The sequence below is a fragment of the Choloepus didactylus genome, chromosome 2 (genome assembly GCF_015220235.1).
Source record: "Choloepus didactylus isolate mChoDid1 chromosome 2, mChoDid1.pri, whole genome shotgun sequence".
Taxonomy (NCBI): domain Eukaryota; kingdom Metazoa; phylum Chordata; class Mammalia; order Pilosa; family Megalonychidae; genus Choloepus; species Choloepus didactylus.
The window spans coordinates 40046378-40061253 of NC_051308.1; the positions used below are offsets into that span (position 1 = coordinate 40046378).

At 38.9% G+C, this 14876-nt stretch overlaps 1 protein-coding gene across 2 annotated transcripts in view; it reads left to right on the forward strand.

Annotated features, from left to right (window-relative positions):
* SLC30A10 (solute carrier family 30 member 10) overlaps nt 1–13434 on the forward strand; it is a 46774-nt gene extending 33340 nt beyond the window's left edge. For both annotated transcript variants that reach the window (XM_037823668.1, XM_037823657.1), the window contains exons 3-4: nt 5929–6168; nt 8416–13434. In XM_037823668.1, coding sequence (XP_037679596.1) covers nt 5929–6168; nt 8416–8915 — 740 coding nt within the window. In that variant the 3' untranslated portion in view covers nt 8916–13434. The remainder of the gene's footprint in view (nt 1–5928; nt 6169–8415) is intronic.
* The last annotated feature ends 1442 nt before the right edge of the window (nt 13435–14876 follow it).

The window sequence follows — 14876 nt, forward strand, 5'->3', positions numbered from 1 at the left end:
GAAGATTTGGGGTCAATTTGAAATTCTTTTCAGTGGTACACGTGGGCTGTGCTAGACGCCTTATTTCTGTTTGACTTTAATAAAGAATAGTGTGTTTGAAAGTAGGCAAATTACATGCATAGACTATGATCCTAGTCTCTTGCCTAATCACTGTGTCAATTGAGGGTGGAACTAGTTGCCAATGACTTGTCCTCCCTCCACTGAGACCTGTGGAGTGCTGCCTGCACCAGAGCTTTATACACCAAAGTCGTGTTACTGCTTTACTTGTTTTGCCTGCCCATAGAGATCACTAACAGAAATGGAGCCTATTTTAATTGAATGTGATTTTGATAAAAGTGGGAAGAAATTAAATGGGCTGCTATCCAAGGTAAATGGCTTTGCTGAATGACCTCCCTGCACTAATTGTTTGTGCCAGAAAGCTGCTTCTAGGAAGGATCTGTTAACTCTTGATTCCCCATATCCAGGCCCAAAGCAGAGGTTCTGGTGAGGCACGTGGGAGGCACATCACTAGCATTCCTCCCGCCACATGCTCAAGGTCACAGGCATTGGGCATAGGGCAGAGGTGCATTTCTCACCAGACTGCATTGTATACAGCATCACTGCTTTCCAACACCTTGGGCACATGCTGTGCTTCAGAGTGATTCCAGAAGGTATCAATCCCCAACCTTGACGTTTGGAATTTCAACAAAGTTTAAACAACCCTTCACCTTCAGATGGTTGGGAGAAATTTGTAGTGGGGCTTAGGTGGAAATTATATATACTAATAGAGGAGATGCCTTTATTTTTGAGAGTCTTACATCTCTTTTACAAAGCAATTCCCTACACCTATAAGGAAGTTGGAAAACAATGCATGGGCTTCTAAAAAGTATTGTGACCTGGACTGGGAAGCATAATATTAGGGGCATGCATGATCTTGCTAAATTTTAGTCCAAAGTTATTGTAGCTCCCAGGTAGAAAAACAAAAGTGGTGAAAGGCCTTGCCTGAACCTGGCTGAGCCTTGTTGTCCACAGGTACTGATAAAAGTGCACGCCTAGCTTCTGAAAGAGGTGATCAGTGCAGCAGCTGAAAGAGCAGAATTGGCCTCAGGCTGCCTGGGTTTGGATCCCGGCTCTGCCATTTAAGAGCTCTATGACTTTGGGCAAGTTACTGAACCTTTCTAAGCCTCTGATTCCCTCATCTTTAAAATGAGGGTAGCAAGAGTACCCACCTTTTGGGGTTGTTGTGAGGAAAGGCATGTAAAGTGCTTAGACAGAAGCAGGTGGAATACCAGCTAACATTTTTATTGAGTGTGAACTTTGCGTCAGACACTATTTGTGAATGAGTCAGGTAGTATTCGCAGCAACCTCACGAGGTGGGTACTCCTGTCATTCAGGTAATGTGTGGTGGAGCTGGACTCAGAGCTACACTGCTTCAGTTAGGGTTAGCTGGTCGCATTCCGGCTGTTTCTTCTCAGTGCTGTGTCGGGGCTAACAGGTGCATGACAGCCTTTCTACATTTTGGGCCTCAGTCTTTTGTGGCGTCATTTTGGAGCTGCAAGTCAAGGCAGCACCTCAGAGGCCCACAGAAAGTTAGAGCTGGAAAGACAGGGAAAATTAGCTCCAACCCCTTCCCTTTACAGATGAATAAACAGGGCTCAGAGAGTCTGATGACTTCTCCCAAGTCACCCCAGCTAGCAGCAGAGCCAGGGCTGGAATCCTGGGCCCCTGCTTCACATTTCTGGCTCCCCCTATCATTGCACCTTGCCCCTGGCCCCTGGAGAATGATGGCTTGCTTTTCCAGTATACACATTCTGCTAGGTGGTTATGGTTCTGCCAATCAAGCAACTGTTCTAGAAAGCAGGAGTGTTCCCCCAGATCTGCAGGGGTAACAGCTAATGGGCCCTCCTTATGAACAAAAAGCATTTCTTGATTTTCATTACTGTTCCCCTTATTCCAATGGAAATTAAAAAAAAAAAATAGTTCTAAGAAACACCCCATCTTCTACTGTAAAGCACAGTGCAACCAGAATTATTTTTAAATTCTTGTCAGTGTCAATGTGATTTTTCTTTAATAGGCTCAAGCATGCAACAGATGTTGCAACAGAGTGACAGAAAGACAATGATGTTTCAGTATAAACTTAAATGAATGAATTTAATTCTGATATTATATGAAAATGAATCCCTGTTGAGGAGATGTTTCTTTCTAATTCTGTTTTTGTCCAGTAAGAAAATTCTCTCTTTCTTTCATAACCACTTGTAAGTGCCCAGTGCAAATGCAGTGTTTTCAGTTATTCAACAAATTCAACAGCATTGATGGCTTTTGCAAATGCTGGGACACTTATTGAAGCTTAACTTATGGCAAATCACCAATTCATGTTATGTGACAGGTGTTTTGGTGAGGACCAAGTGCTGAGTTTTGCCACCTTTGCTAAACTATCTTGAGAGTGTTGCAAGCAATCAGGTGATTGAACTCTCCACCACGTGGTGATCTTTGCCTCTCAGATACTGCCAGATTTATCTTTCTGAATCACAGATGTGATAATGTCAGAGTCTGCCAGACACCTTTACTGCATCCAGAATAAGGCATAGGCACTGCTGCTGTGCAAGGGCTTGCATGTCCTGGTGCCACACTCTTTTCTAGACATTTGTACCCTTCTCCCCATGTTTTGACTGCCTCCCTCTCACCCCTTCACTTCCTCTTCTCCTCCTCTCATTTTCACTGCCTCACACACTCCCATCCCTTCACTGCCTTCTCACCTTTCTCCCCCACTCCTTTGTGCCTCCTCGACATCATTGTGTTTTTGTGAGCATTACATTGGTGGCTGGCACAGTGCCCAGCACAGAGGACCCACTCAACAATTGGTGCCCACCATTAGCAGAACCTTGCAGCTCAGGTCTCCCTCCTCATCTTCAGTATTGTACACTTTTCAGTGGGTTTTCAGATGTTTCACATACTCCTCTGAGGTGAGGCACATGTTAATTATTATCTGAATAATCTGAGAAGCTTGTTGCTCAGAGAGGTTAACTAACTTTCACCAGATCCATGGCTCATAAAGACATGATCAGGTTTTGTGATTCCCAGTTTAGCACACCAGTCTCACATGTTGCTTGACAAGTGTGTCCTCCATCTGCAGCCCCCCCCACCTCAGTTCTCTCTGCCAAGAATGCCTTCTCCTGCCCCCCTGCTTGTCTCCTCTTCAGAGACCCACCCAAACGGCACACTTTTGGGGAAGCTTTCTCTGAGGTATCCCAGGGGATGCTCTTCCTCCCCCAGCAGGTTATTGAAACACTTACTGCAAAATTTTCCCACTGAATTGTGGCCCCCAGGGGATAATGATAATGTCTTCCTCATCTTTGCAGGGGAGGCCAGCAAAGATATTATAATGTTAAATCTCCAAACTTTGGTGTTATGATGCTTTAAGTAGCATCAAACTGAAGGTCATGATAGTTTGGGTCATAAAATAATCAACTTAGTGAATTAGGATCAGCATTTGGAAAAACTGATTAGAAGTGATTGACATAAAATAGAAAATAGCAATAAATCGTATATAAGGGTAGATTTTTTAATGAAACATTTGCTTCAGTTTGTATCAGTGTGCACTGGGATGCAGACCACAATTCATACTGTGGGTTTTTTTGGTGGAAAACCAAGTTTGAATGTGAATATCTTATGTAATTCATAGGGGCGCCTGGTGGGCCTAAAAATTTTAGGAAAACCTAAAATTGGAATTTAGGACTTATATGAGGTAGGATGCAGAGTGGCTCTATAGTCATATGACCAAAACTTACATCCTTGCTGAAACAATTTCCAGCTGTGTGATATTGAACTACTCTGCATCTCAGTTTCCTCATTTGTAAAATGCTGAAAGTAACCATCACAAGGGATCATTAGGAGGATTTAATGTGTAAATACATGTAAAGCACTTAAAACAATGCCTGGTGCATAAATTTAGCTATCTTTTCAATTATTATTAAGAAAAGGGCAGGAGTTATTTTACATCATGGGAGTTATGAGTCAGTCAACCAGCACATACTCTTTTACTGTGTTCCTTCACTACATGCCTCCAGTGCTACAGTGTAGTCAAAAGAAACTTAGAGCATAGCTTTTACTTGCCAGTTACTTTTAGTCTAATGGAAGAAATGAGGGGAACACGCATGAAACAATCAGAGGAAAAAAATAACACCCTGTCTCAGGCAGTGAAAATGACATTAAGTGGGTATAGGGAATATTTTTGTTTCAAAATTTTGTTTATAAATTTTTATGGTAGTGTTTTGTACTGTCCTGAAGAAATTTAAAGCTTGTATCTTCGTTTTTTCCCAGTGGAATAAAGTGTGTAGACCAACTCTTGAGAAAGGTTTGAGCTTCCCTTTGTAGCCCAGGATAAGGAGTGGGAAGGAAGAAGTTCTTTTGCAGGGGTGGGTAGGGAAGGGGGTCAGAAGTAGGAATTGGGGCTGTTATTTATCAAATAAGGATCCTGTTACCCCAAGTAAACAGTCAAAAGAAAATGCCTAGGTGTTTTTTATTCCTGCAATTTTGGGGGGAAAGTCATCACAAATTACATCTAGTGTGTTTGCAGATGCTACTTACCTTACTCAGAATCCTCCAAGTGTTGCTGAGAGAAGAATTAGCCCAATTAAAGCATCTTCAAAGTGATACCATTCAGTCTTAGCCTTGAGTGAGTTATCAGTAATTTGGATTATTATAATTCTGAGTGAATCTCTGGCATATTTAGAGAAGCAAAGCAGACCTTTCTTTATATATATATATATATGTATATATATTTATATATATATATGTATATGTATATGAAATTTTTTTTTCCCCTTCTGGAGCAGTGTGTTACAATCACCTGGGGATCCTGTTAGAATGCAGATTTGGGTTCAGTGGGTCTGAAGTGGGGTCTGAAATTCTGCATTTCCCGGGTGATGCTACTGCTGCTGACCTACAAACTGCACTTTGAATAGGAATATTTGAGTTGCTTTCTGTAAAAAATACATTGTGTTTACTTTTTACAAACTTTCTGACAAGAATTTTCACTTAATTTGCTAAATCCCATTTTAGTCTTTGTCTGACAAGTAATTGCGCATCTGAATCTTTGCTGAGGAGTGCGTGTTTTCTACATCACAATTTATGTCCCCTTAATTAAAGGCATTCTTAATTTTCATTATTTGTAGAATTTTAAAATAACTATTTTAGTGCAATTTTAGATTTACAGAAAAATTACACAGAAGTAGAGAGTTCCTGTATTACCAGCCCCTCAGCCATATACAATTTCCCTTATTTTAACTTGTTGTATTTGTACTGTTAAAATTGATGATCCAATTTACCTTATAATTTTACTTTTATTTTATTGTGCCAAATGGATCTTTATTCAGTGGAAAACTGCTCACAAAGACAGTGTCAGGTTTTGTTCTTGAGCACTTCTTGAATCAAACACAGTTTAAGAAGACAGATGCAAACATGGAAGGGGGTAATGGATCAGGGCAGAAGAAAGATAAAGAATAAAAGGAACCACTCTCTTGATGTATCTTGGTACTTTCTCCTCTTAACAATGTTGAAAACAATTTAAAGCCCAGACATTTGCCTGAAAGGAAAAGAAATCATTTGCACAGCTTCTCCTTTCCAGTTGGACGCCCTCTGATGGACGGCAGTGGTAGTGACTTGCACTACGGGATGGCAGTGCCTTTTCCCTTAGCTGTCTGCTAGCTCAGAATCTTCCTAGACTATTTTATTTCCCAGGTTCTCTGGGTCCTAGGAGGGTGGCCTGGGGTTTTATTTTCTGAGAAGCCATTGCCATTATTTCCTCATGCTGATCCATCCTGCTGTTCTAACCAAAAATAAAACAAATAGCAACAGGTATCAATAACCCTGGAAACCTGAGTTGCAGAATGTCCCGTGGCTCTCAAAACTTGGATTTGTGCCTTAGCCATCCTTCTTTCTTCCGGGCAGGTGTACTTTTGCATGTGATGGGCGATGCCCTGGGGTCAGTGGTTGTGGTGGTCGCAGCCATCATATTCTATGTGCTTCCTCTGAAACCTGAGGACCCGTGTAACTGGCAGTGCTACATTGACCCCAGCCTCACTGTCATCATGGTCATCATCATTTTGTCATCTGCCTTTCCACTCATCAGAGAGACTGCAGCCATTCTGCTACAGATGGTCCCCAAGGGAGTCAACATGGAAGAGCTGAGTAAGTCGGGTGGGGTTCTAACCTAGAACGTGTGTCAATTTACTGTTATTCTGTCCAAGGGCCCAGCATTATTTCAATGCAATGTTTGAGTAGTGCTTTCTGAACTGCTTTAAATCTCCAGGAGATACAGGCATCTATCGTGTGTTTTGTACCCTGGTAAAATGACTCAATTGTAAAAACCAAAGGTCCTTTCTAACCCGTGATTAACTGACTCAACTGTAAATTTCTGAGAATCTAGTGCTTGGGCCAATACGCATTCCTCAGCTATTTATATTTTTATGTCAGAGGTTTCTTTTCATTTGAATAAGGCCATGTCTGCCAAGAATGTGCTTTTTATTCTTCATATTCTGAAAGCATAAATCATCCATATTCTAGATCCTGCTTTCTAGTTAGTTGTTTTTTCATGGGCATGCAAGACCCATGTCTCTTATGACACTGTACAAAAGACAGTGTTTTAATTTCAGATTATTCATGAATTATTTAATAATGAAACCTGGTTCTTTGCTTTACTCAAACAGAAGGTCAAACTCTCACTTTAGTAATGTGCATCTGAGAGGAAAACTTCTGGAGACTTTATAGAGTTTCTAAATGAGAACTATTCAATTGTTGGTGAGAAAGTGAATGTACAACTTTATTTCTAGTGTTTCTGAATGGAGATGATATTTTATAGATGGAAACTGACTATTCCATGCATATCTGCTGTTATTATATGCATGCATATCTGCTACTGCATCACTAGTGAGCCAGTAAACATGATGCAGAACCCAGACCTACTATGAGGCTGAAACTTTGACAATCTTATTTTATGACAGGTCCCTGTAATTAGATTCAAATGGATCATAATACATTGCATGGCCCTGGTTAGGCTCTCCTCAGATGAAGGTGCAATTTACAATGTGACTGTTCTCTGAAGGGTAGCTCCCTGCCATCCCCTCTCTGGCTCCTTTATTGTACAGAGGCATTAAAATAATTAGCCTCCATCTCCTGAACACTTAGTATTTACTCAATGCTGCAGGCACAAGAGGTTGTGGGGAGGGGAGAGGAGATACAGAGAAGCAGATATACAGTATTGTCTTTGCCCTCCCAGAAGCTTGTTTCCCAGTTGAGAAGACAAAATAAACATAGACAAAACAATTTGTGATGTATACTAGTTTATATTGCCTTTTAATAAAGCAATATTTAAAAAAAATGTTTTAAATTGATATTAATTACATTAGCAACACTTTTATGGCATTTATTACATACTCGGTACTGTTCCAAGGACTTTACTTATACTAACTCTTCTGCATTCTTAAAATAATCCTAGATGCACCGATAAGGGCACTGAGGTACAGCAGGGTTAGGTAAATTGCCCAAGGTTGTGTAGACGGTAAATGACTAAGCTGGAATTCAAACTCTAGCCAGCTCCAGGGTCTTTGCTCATCACCACTACTCCATATCACCTCTTTTGTATGGAAAATACAGAAAAGCTCCCCCCCCCCCAACAAAAAAAAGAAAAGAAAAACCTCTTCTAGTTCAACCACCCAGGAATTACCACCCTTAATATTTTGGTGTATGTATTTTGATGTTTTATTTTAACAAAGTGATCATGCCTTATATACAGTTGAGCTGTTCACTTTTTCATTTAAAAAAATCATACGTACATTTTCCCATATCCTTAAATGTCCTCCTGCAACTTACTCTTTAATGCCTGTATCATATCCCATTCATTATATAATTGATTTAACTGTTTCCCTATTGTTTCCATGTCTTCATTAATACAAAAAAGCATTGTCCAAAGTATTGTTTTACATAAATACTATAACATCCATGGTTATTTCCTTTAGAATGAATTCCTAGAACTAGATTTTCAGTCTAAGGGGGTATCCACATTTTAAAGATTTTCATCCACACTGCCAAATAATTCCCTTAAAAAAAAAGGTAGGCACTTCATACTCCCACCAGGAGTTCATTAGCGTGTCTGTTCCTCATATACCCCCAAACCCTGGGCATTATTTTTTTGATGTTAAACCCATTTTTTTAAATTGTCTTATATGGGCTAAAAATCATGTTGTACAGGGATTCAGAAAGGAGAAAGACAGTTATGGGAAAATGCACCCTTAGAGATATGGCTCTTTTTCTTTGTGTTATTCTTAGTAGATGCATATAGTTGTTTTGGCAAGAATGCTTACAGGGACAATACCCTTCTAGTTTCATGGTTTTGATGCTAGCACTCACCTTGCTTTTGTTTGCTCTTTTCTATTCTAGTGAGCAGACTTTCTAGTGTGCCTGGAATTAGCAGTGTACATGAAGTGCACATCTGGGAACTTATAAGTGGAAAGATCATTGCCACCCTGCACATCAAGTATCCAAAGGATGGGGGCTATCAGGATGCCAGTATAAAAATTCGAGAAATCTTCCACAATGCAGGAATCCACAATGTGACCATCCAGTTTGAAAATGTGGACTGGAAGGAATCCCAGGAGCAGAAGGACCTGCTCTTCCTCTGCAGCTCACCCTGCATCTCTAGGGGCTGTGCGAAGCAGCTGTGCTGTCCCCCCGGAGCACTGCCCCTGGCCCATGTCAATGGCTGTGCTGAGCACAATGACTCTTCCACTCTAGATATAAACCAAAGTGATGGCCTCAGCAGAAGAGACATCATGGAAGTGGCTATTGAAGTGTCTTTGGATGGCTGTCTGAGTAACCACAGACACGCGCTTAAAAATACTCAAGAGGACCAACATTATGTAAACAGCACACATTTTTAACCTGGTACCTACATAAGCAGACTGGACAATTGATTAACTTGGCCATCATCTTGGCTTATGGAACGAGCTTTGTGGACTGTAGGCACTGACCAAACTCGCAGTGTGCACTCTCTGTGTTCAGTAAGGGGTTGGCTATTTGGGATTTTAATTTAACTTGTTTGTATAATTTTTATATGATGGATAACACCTTAGCATCACCCTGGGCATCTAATGTGGGTCTTCAACAATTTAGTTTGAGCATTCATTTTCTAAAGCACACTGCACTAGTGTATAGATCAGGAACACTGAAGGCTGGGACTCAATGACTGTGCACAGAGGATTTAAAGTACTTTGTTTTCTTAACTGATTAGAGCTTCTAACTGGCTCTCAGGTGAGCCCAGAACCTAAGTACATAAAGAAACTTTAAAATCCATGATAGCTTTATTTTCCTATTCCCTTGGAAGATCATTTATAGAGGAATGTTAGGTATTCTTGTCACTGCAGACACTTTTTTTTTGTCTTTTGACTCATTTTGAATACATGTAAAATGCATACCTACTAGGGTAGAAAATGTTTTCACAACATTAGAAGAGGTAGATTTTGGTGGGGTATCCAAAAGAAAGTGCTTTTGGATTGTCTTCATTTTGAGAGGTGGAGAGAAAAACTAATGTTTACTTTCTGCTGTGAAATGAATTACAGCTGTAGGTTGTTCAAATGTTTAAATAGATAATATTCAATTATTTCACTTGGAAGTGTGGGAATAGTTCTTCATTCTCAAGTATGACACAAGTATTTAAATGACTGTCTTTTAGAGTCAGTCCCATTGAAACTGTTTTCCTTTATTGCTTTACTAATGATTTACTTATTTGTCTAATTTCCTTTGAGGCTTCTTCAGTAGGATTATATTGATCTATAGCATTTACCAAGAGAAAATAAGCATTTGTGGGATAGAAGAATATATACATTGAGTATTCATTCCTGCCAAATAAATAAGCTAGATTGCCTTTTCTTTAATTAGTTTTGTTTAAACGTATGTATTATAGCTACCAACTAACAACTTGACGGAAAAGTCTATGTCCAAGGGGAGAAATGAGTATTTATTTAATTGCTGCTTTTAATGTATTTTGAGGAGCTTAGAATTTTCTTTTACATCTGTGACCCATATTACCAAGTTCAAATATGCTTCTTAGAATCTGATTCAGACCTATCACCCATCTACATTAGTACTGATAGAAGTATCTATTATGTTTCTAACAGATTGTTTAGTCATCAGTATTTTAATCAAAAAAGTCTTGAAATAAGTATGAGGGCCTGGGAGGTGCCTTACTACAACACTAGTATCTTCTTTCATGGGTTGGCTGGAGGTTTGGGTCCTTTTTAGAATCTGCACAGGACTCACAAGAAATTTGAATTGGTAAAAGAAATAGCACCCACATCTTTCAGAACCATCACCTTTTTAAAAAGCGTCCGTCTTAAATTCTAAGGCTAAAAGAAGTAGGCGGCTGTGATCAATAGAATAGGAAAATTTTGACTCCTTGAAAATTTATTATCTGAGTTTAAATTGGTCATGAATCAGGTAAACAGAAAAAAAATGCCTAAATATGTTTTTACACCTAGGAGTTTATCAGGCCACATTATAGGCACTTTATAATTAAAAAGGGTGTAAAATGTAAGACAACACTTACGTTTTAGGTAAAGGTGTGGCATGTACTCATAGAAACCAGGGGATTCTCTATGAATCTCACCATGGTGATATGCAGGGCCAAGTTCTTGACGTAAGTGTTGATTGAGATGGCTAACCCCGGAGCCAGTGAAGAGCTTTTCTCTCATTTCCGAATTTGAAAATCTAATTTGATTTCACATCATTATGTCTTTATTAAAAAGGAAAAGTTCTAATTTCATAGTTTTCATGCATCTGGCTAAAGGAATGCATATTAGTTTGCATCCAAATAATGTTCTTTAATTAATCTCAAAGTATTTTTCTGGAAAGGAAAAAGCATTTAATTCCAATATGATTAAATCTAACTTCAGAAAAGTATTTCCCATATACACTTGTGAACATACCAAATTATGGAGTAGTTAGTGTGAAATGACACCTTTTAAAAGACAGATTAGCTGAGTGTGTTTAATAAGGCCCAAACAGGCCAATTAACAACAATCTTTTTATATTGAGTTAGGTGTTCAATTTGCTACCCCAGGCACTGTGATGCATGCAAAGTCTGTGTGGTATTTTGACTTGGGTTTTACTCTCCTTTGAGTTGTCCTGCCTTTTAAGTCTTGAAAGGAAATGCAAGAGTTTTTCTTGTTTCCTTCAAATCAGCCCTGCTCAGTGGCTTTGGTACCTGATGAACAGTAGATTTGCAACACTTCTATTTTTCTTGGAGATTAGAAAAATACTGCCACCCAGTTTGGTATTTTGGAATTCTTTAGGTTAATTTCAGAAAATTTCCTCTTTTTTGTTTCTCACAAAATAGAAAATAATTTTTAAGAAGCCTGTGGGAACCTCTGTGTGTTAGGTCAGGATCAGTTTGTCTGCATGCTAAACTAAGGTAGCTCAGGGGAAAAAGGCCTTACCACTGCTCTTTGAAATTCCCATCTACCCTCTAGTACTTTTTCTATTTCTATAGAAAGAGTGCTTTCCACACTATTTCAGCACCAGCTATTGGAAGTAGTATGTCTGCCTTTATCTTCTAATTTTAAACTTTGTTTTTGAAAACAGAGTTTAATTTTCCCTATGATAGTTGACCCTTGTGAACATTCCAGAGAGCTACCAGGCTCCATTGCTGACAAAATATCAATAAAATAGAGAGGCATTATTTGAGGAAGAATTAGAATATTGCTTCATATTGAGTTATATTTCCCACCCCACAGAATTATCAAACTGTAGTGGGAGTAAATCAGGAACTCTAATTCAGTAGGAATGGGTGTTTTGAAGATCAGGGAAATCAGTAAGGCAGATTTTGGATTTTAATAAGGCAGCTGCCCTCTGAAGTAGTGGGATCTTTCATTATGTTTAAGCCAGGGTTTCTCATTCTCGGCATTAGTGACATTTTGAGCTGGAGATTTCTCTGTTGAGGCGGCTGCCCTGTGCACTGAGGGGTGTTACGAGGCAGCCCTGGCCTCTACCCACTAGATTCCAGTAGCACATCCCTCTAGTTGTGACAATTAAAAATGTCCCCAGACGTTGCCATTTGGGGACAAAATTACCACAGTTCAGAACCACTGGCTTGAACTAAGTGTAGTTTAGGGAAGGTGTTGAGTAAAGTCCCTTCAGGGCCCAGTAATCCATTTAATATAGTCCATTCTGCAAAATGCAGTCTTTAAAATACTTTTTAAAGGTCAGATTGAGTTATTAGTAAAGACTGAAGTTGCCTCTACTTAGGAACTTTGAACATTTAAAGAAAAAATAGAATTAAAAAAATCCTTACAAATCTGATTATACAGATGAATAATTCAAACAGTGAATTAAATGAACAAAAAAGCCTTTTCTCTCACTATTCTGTGATGATTTCTTCAATTCATGAGTATCCTAAATTTGATAAACCCACTACTAAATGAGACTGGTTAAAAGTACCATTGATAATTGGGGTTAAGTTATTTAATTCTCTTTTATATTTAAAATTATCAATTTTAAACTTGATACTTCTTTTTAATGGTTCCTGATAAACAGCTAATGACAAGTTCAGATGTTAAAACAAAATATTTATTTAGGTTAATTAATCTTTTGCCAACTCATTCATTTTCTTCTAGTGGACAGATATACATTTTCTGCTTTGAAATATACTTTAAATATATATCATCACATCTTTTGCAGTTAAGGACTGCAAAAAAGATGGGTTTAAAAAAAAAGTGAGAAAACATGACCTGACTTGGATTTCAGATTTATTTTGGGTGGTTCTCACTGACTGCAGGCCTGCTGTATGGTTCTATCATTCACCTGGTGCCCAGTCACCTATTTGTGCTTCGTAATGGATTTGTATGTGAGTAGCCACAGGTAGAACCAGGACATTAGCTTCTCAAATGGAACATACATCCTCAGTGCAATCTAAATGTTCTTATGCATTTGAAGAGTAGTTTAGCTAATGCAGATGTGTCATTTTCTGGAGCTTCTCTTTTCAGGTGTTTTATTGTGGACCTTTTTGTTTACATGGAATTTTCCTGAATGTTGCTAGATGGATCAACTCTCTCCCCTTGGTACAAAGCCAGTCCAGTGACACTGAACCTGCTCTGAATTCAAATGGGAAGAGCCTAGAAAGGACAATGATTTTCAAAAGAGGGTGACCCCTTCCTGGAGGTCTGGTGTTATGTTACAGTATTATGGAGTTTTGTTGCTTAACGTTTTCTTTCTGTTCTCACAGACAATTTTGCCAAAATATAATCATCACATTTGGGGGAATTATTAAAGTTCTAAGATACAAAATTTATAGAACTCTTTGCTGATTGCATGTGAAACCTCCCAAAATGTATGCACACATGCTTTTCTTTAAAAGTGAAAGATATCCAATGGTGCTGTAAATAAACTATTTTTCGAAAACAAAAATGCATCTAGGATGTGTTTGTGAAAATTAAATAGAAAACTCAGAGAGACTGAACTCATTTTTTCTTTGGTACAGGGTAAATTTATTGCTCAGTAACTTCCTGTTTATGCCTTAATAATTTGGGTCTAATTTTCTTTCTCTGATTCGCTACTCTCTTCTTCATACCCTTTCCCCTACCCTCCACTACCTGCAATGTCATGAGGCCCATCCTTGCAGAAACATCATGGTTGCTTAATAAGGACAAATTGACCCAGCTGTCTTACTTACTATCACCTGGACTGATCTGGTTTTCCATTGAACCTATTTGGTCCTGGGCTACCCAATAGGGTTTGCGTAGAAGAGACCTTGGACTTCAGGAGTGGTGGAGCGGCTAGGCTTATTTTGCAGAGTTCCCATAGATCTGAGAATCTCGCCATTGCATGAGTTGTATTGAATGAGGAAAACAGTCTACCAGTTCTTTCAGTTGCTTTTATTTTATCAGTCAAATGACTAGTCAACATATTCTTCCTGTAGACTGTGTGCATGTGATCCTTGCCTCTGAGGAGTTTATAATCTATATGTGAAGCTAAGTAAAGCAACCCAACTTTGTGGGATTCTAAGGGGAGCTATGCATAGCCTGTGATTGTGGAGGAGGCCTTGTGCTGGGAGGGTTCTGATGCTCAAATGTGTACAGTCAAAGCCCTGAGAAGTATCTGCAAAAGGAGAGGGCCTCGTTTTATGACCATCAGCTTCCTTCAGCAAGAGACTGCAATATGGAGCAGAGGACTGAGTCCAGGACTTGGAATTCAGAATCCATGATCAGCCCATCTAAAAGAGAACCCCACCTCACTCTCTGTCCTCCTATCCTGTCTGACTTTCCTTCACAGCATTTCCACTTTGTAGCATTACTTTATACATTTGGTTATTACCCATCTCCCCAACTAGAATAAGTCTTTGTCTAATCAACTACTGTGTTCTTCAGCCCTGATCACAATACTTGGAAGTGTACCTGGCACATGGTAGTGGCGCAACAAAAATTTATTTATTGTACAAATCAGTTAACTTCACTAAGCTTCAGTTTTCTTATTTATAAATGAGACTAATGGTGAAAACCTGTGCTACATTCATTTTTTTAAAGCATTTTATATGCTTTATTAAAAGTGGACAAGTACAACAGTTAAAATCAGTGACACTTTACAACTGTGTAGAGAACTTGCACAGAAACATATGCACATAACTACTATCCAGGTAATAGAAACTCCTATTGGGAAAGTCATCTTGATAGCTAGGACTGATCAGTTTTCAAAGTATTCAACTGGCTCAATAAAACACTTTGGTGGACAGGGATTTACTTGGGGATATTCAGCAGCTAGAACATTGCACATTACAAAGAGAATAATTGTGCCAAATTCTTAAAATTTCTTTAGAAGTGGTTTTTGCCATGTAGTGTATTAAATGTAGGTCT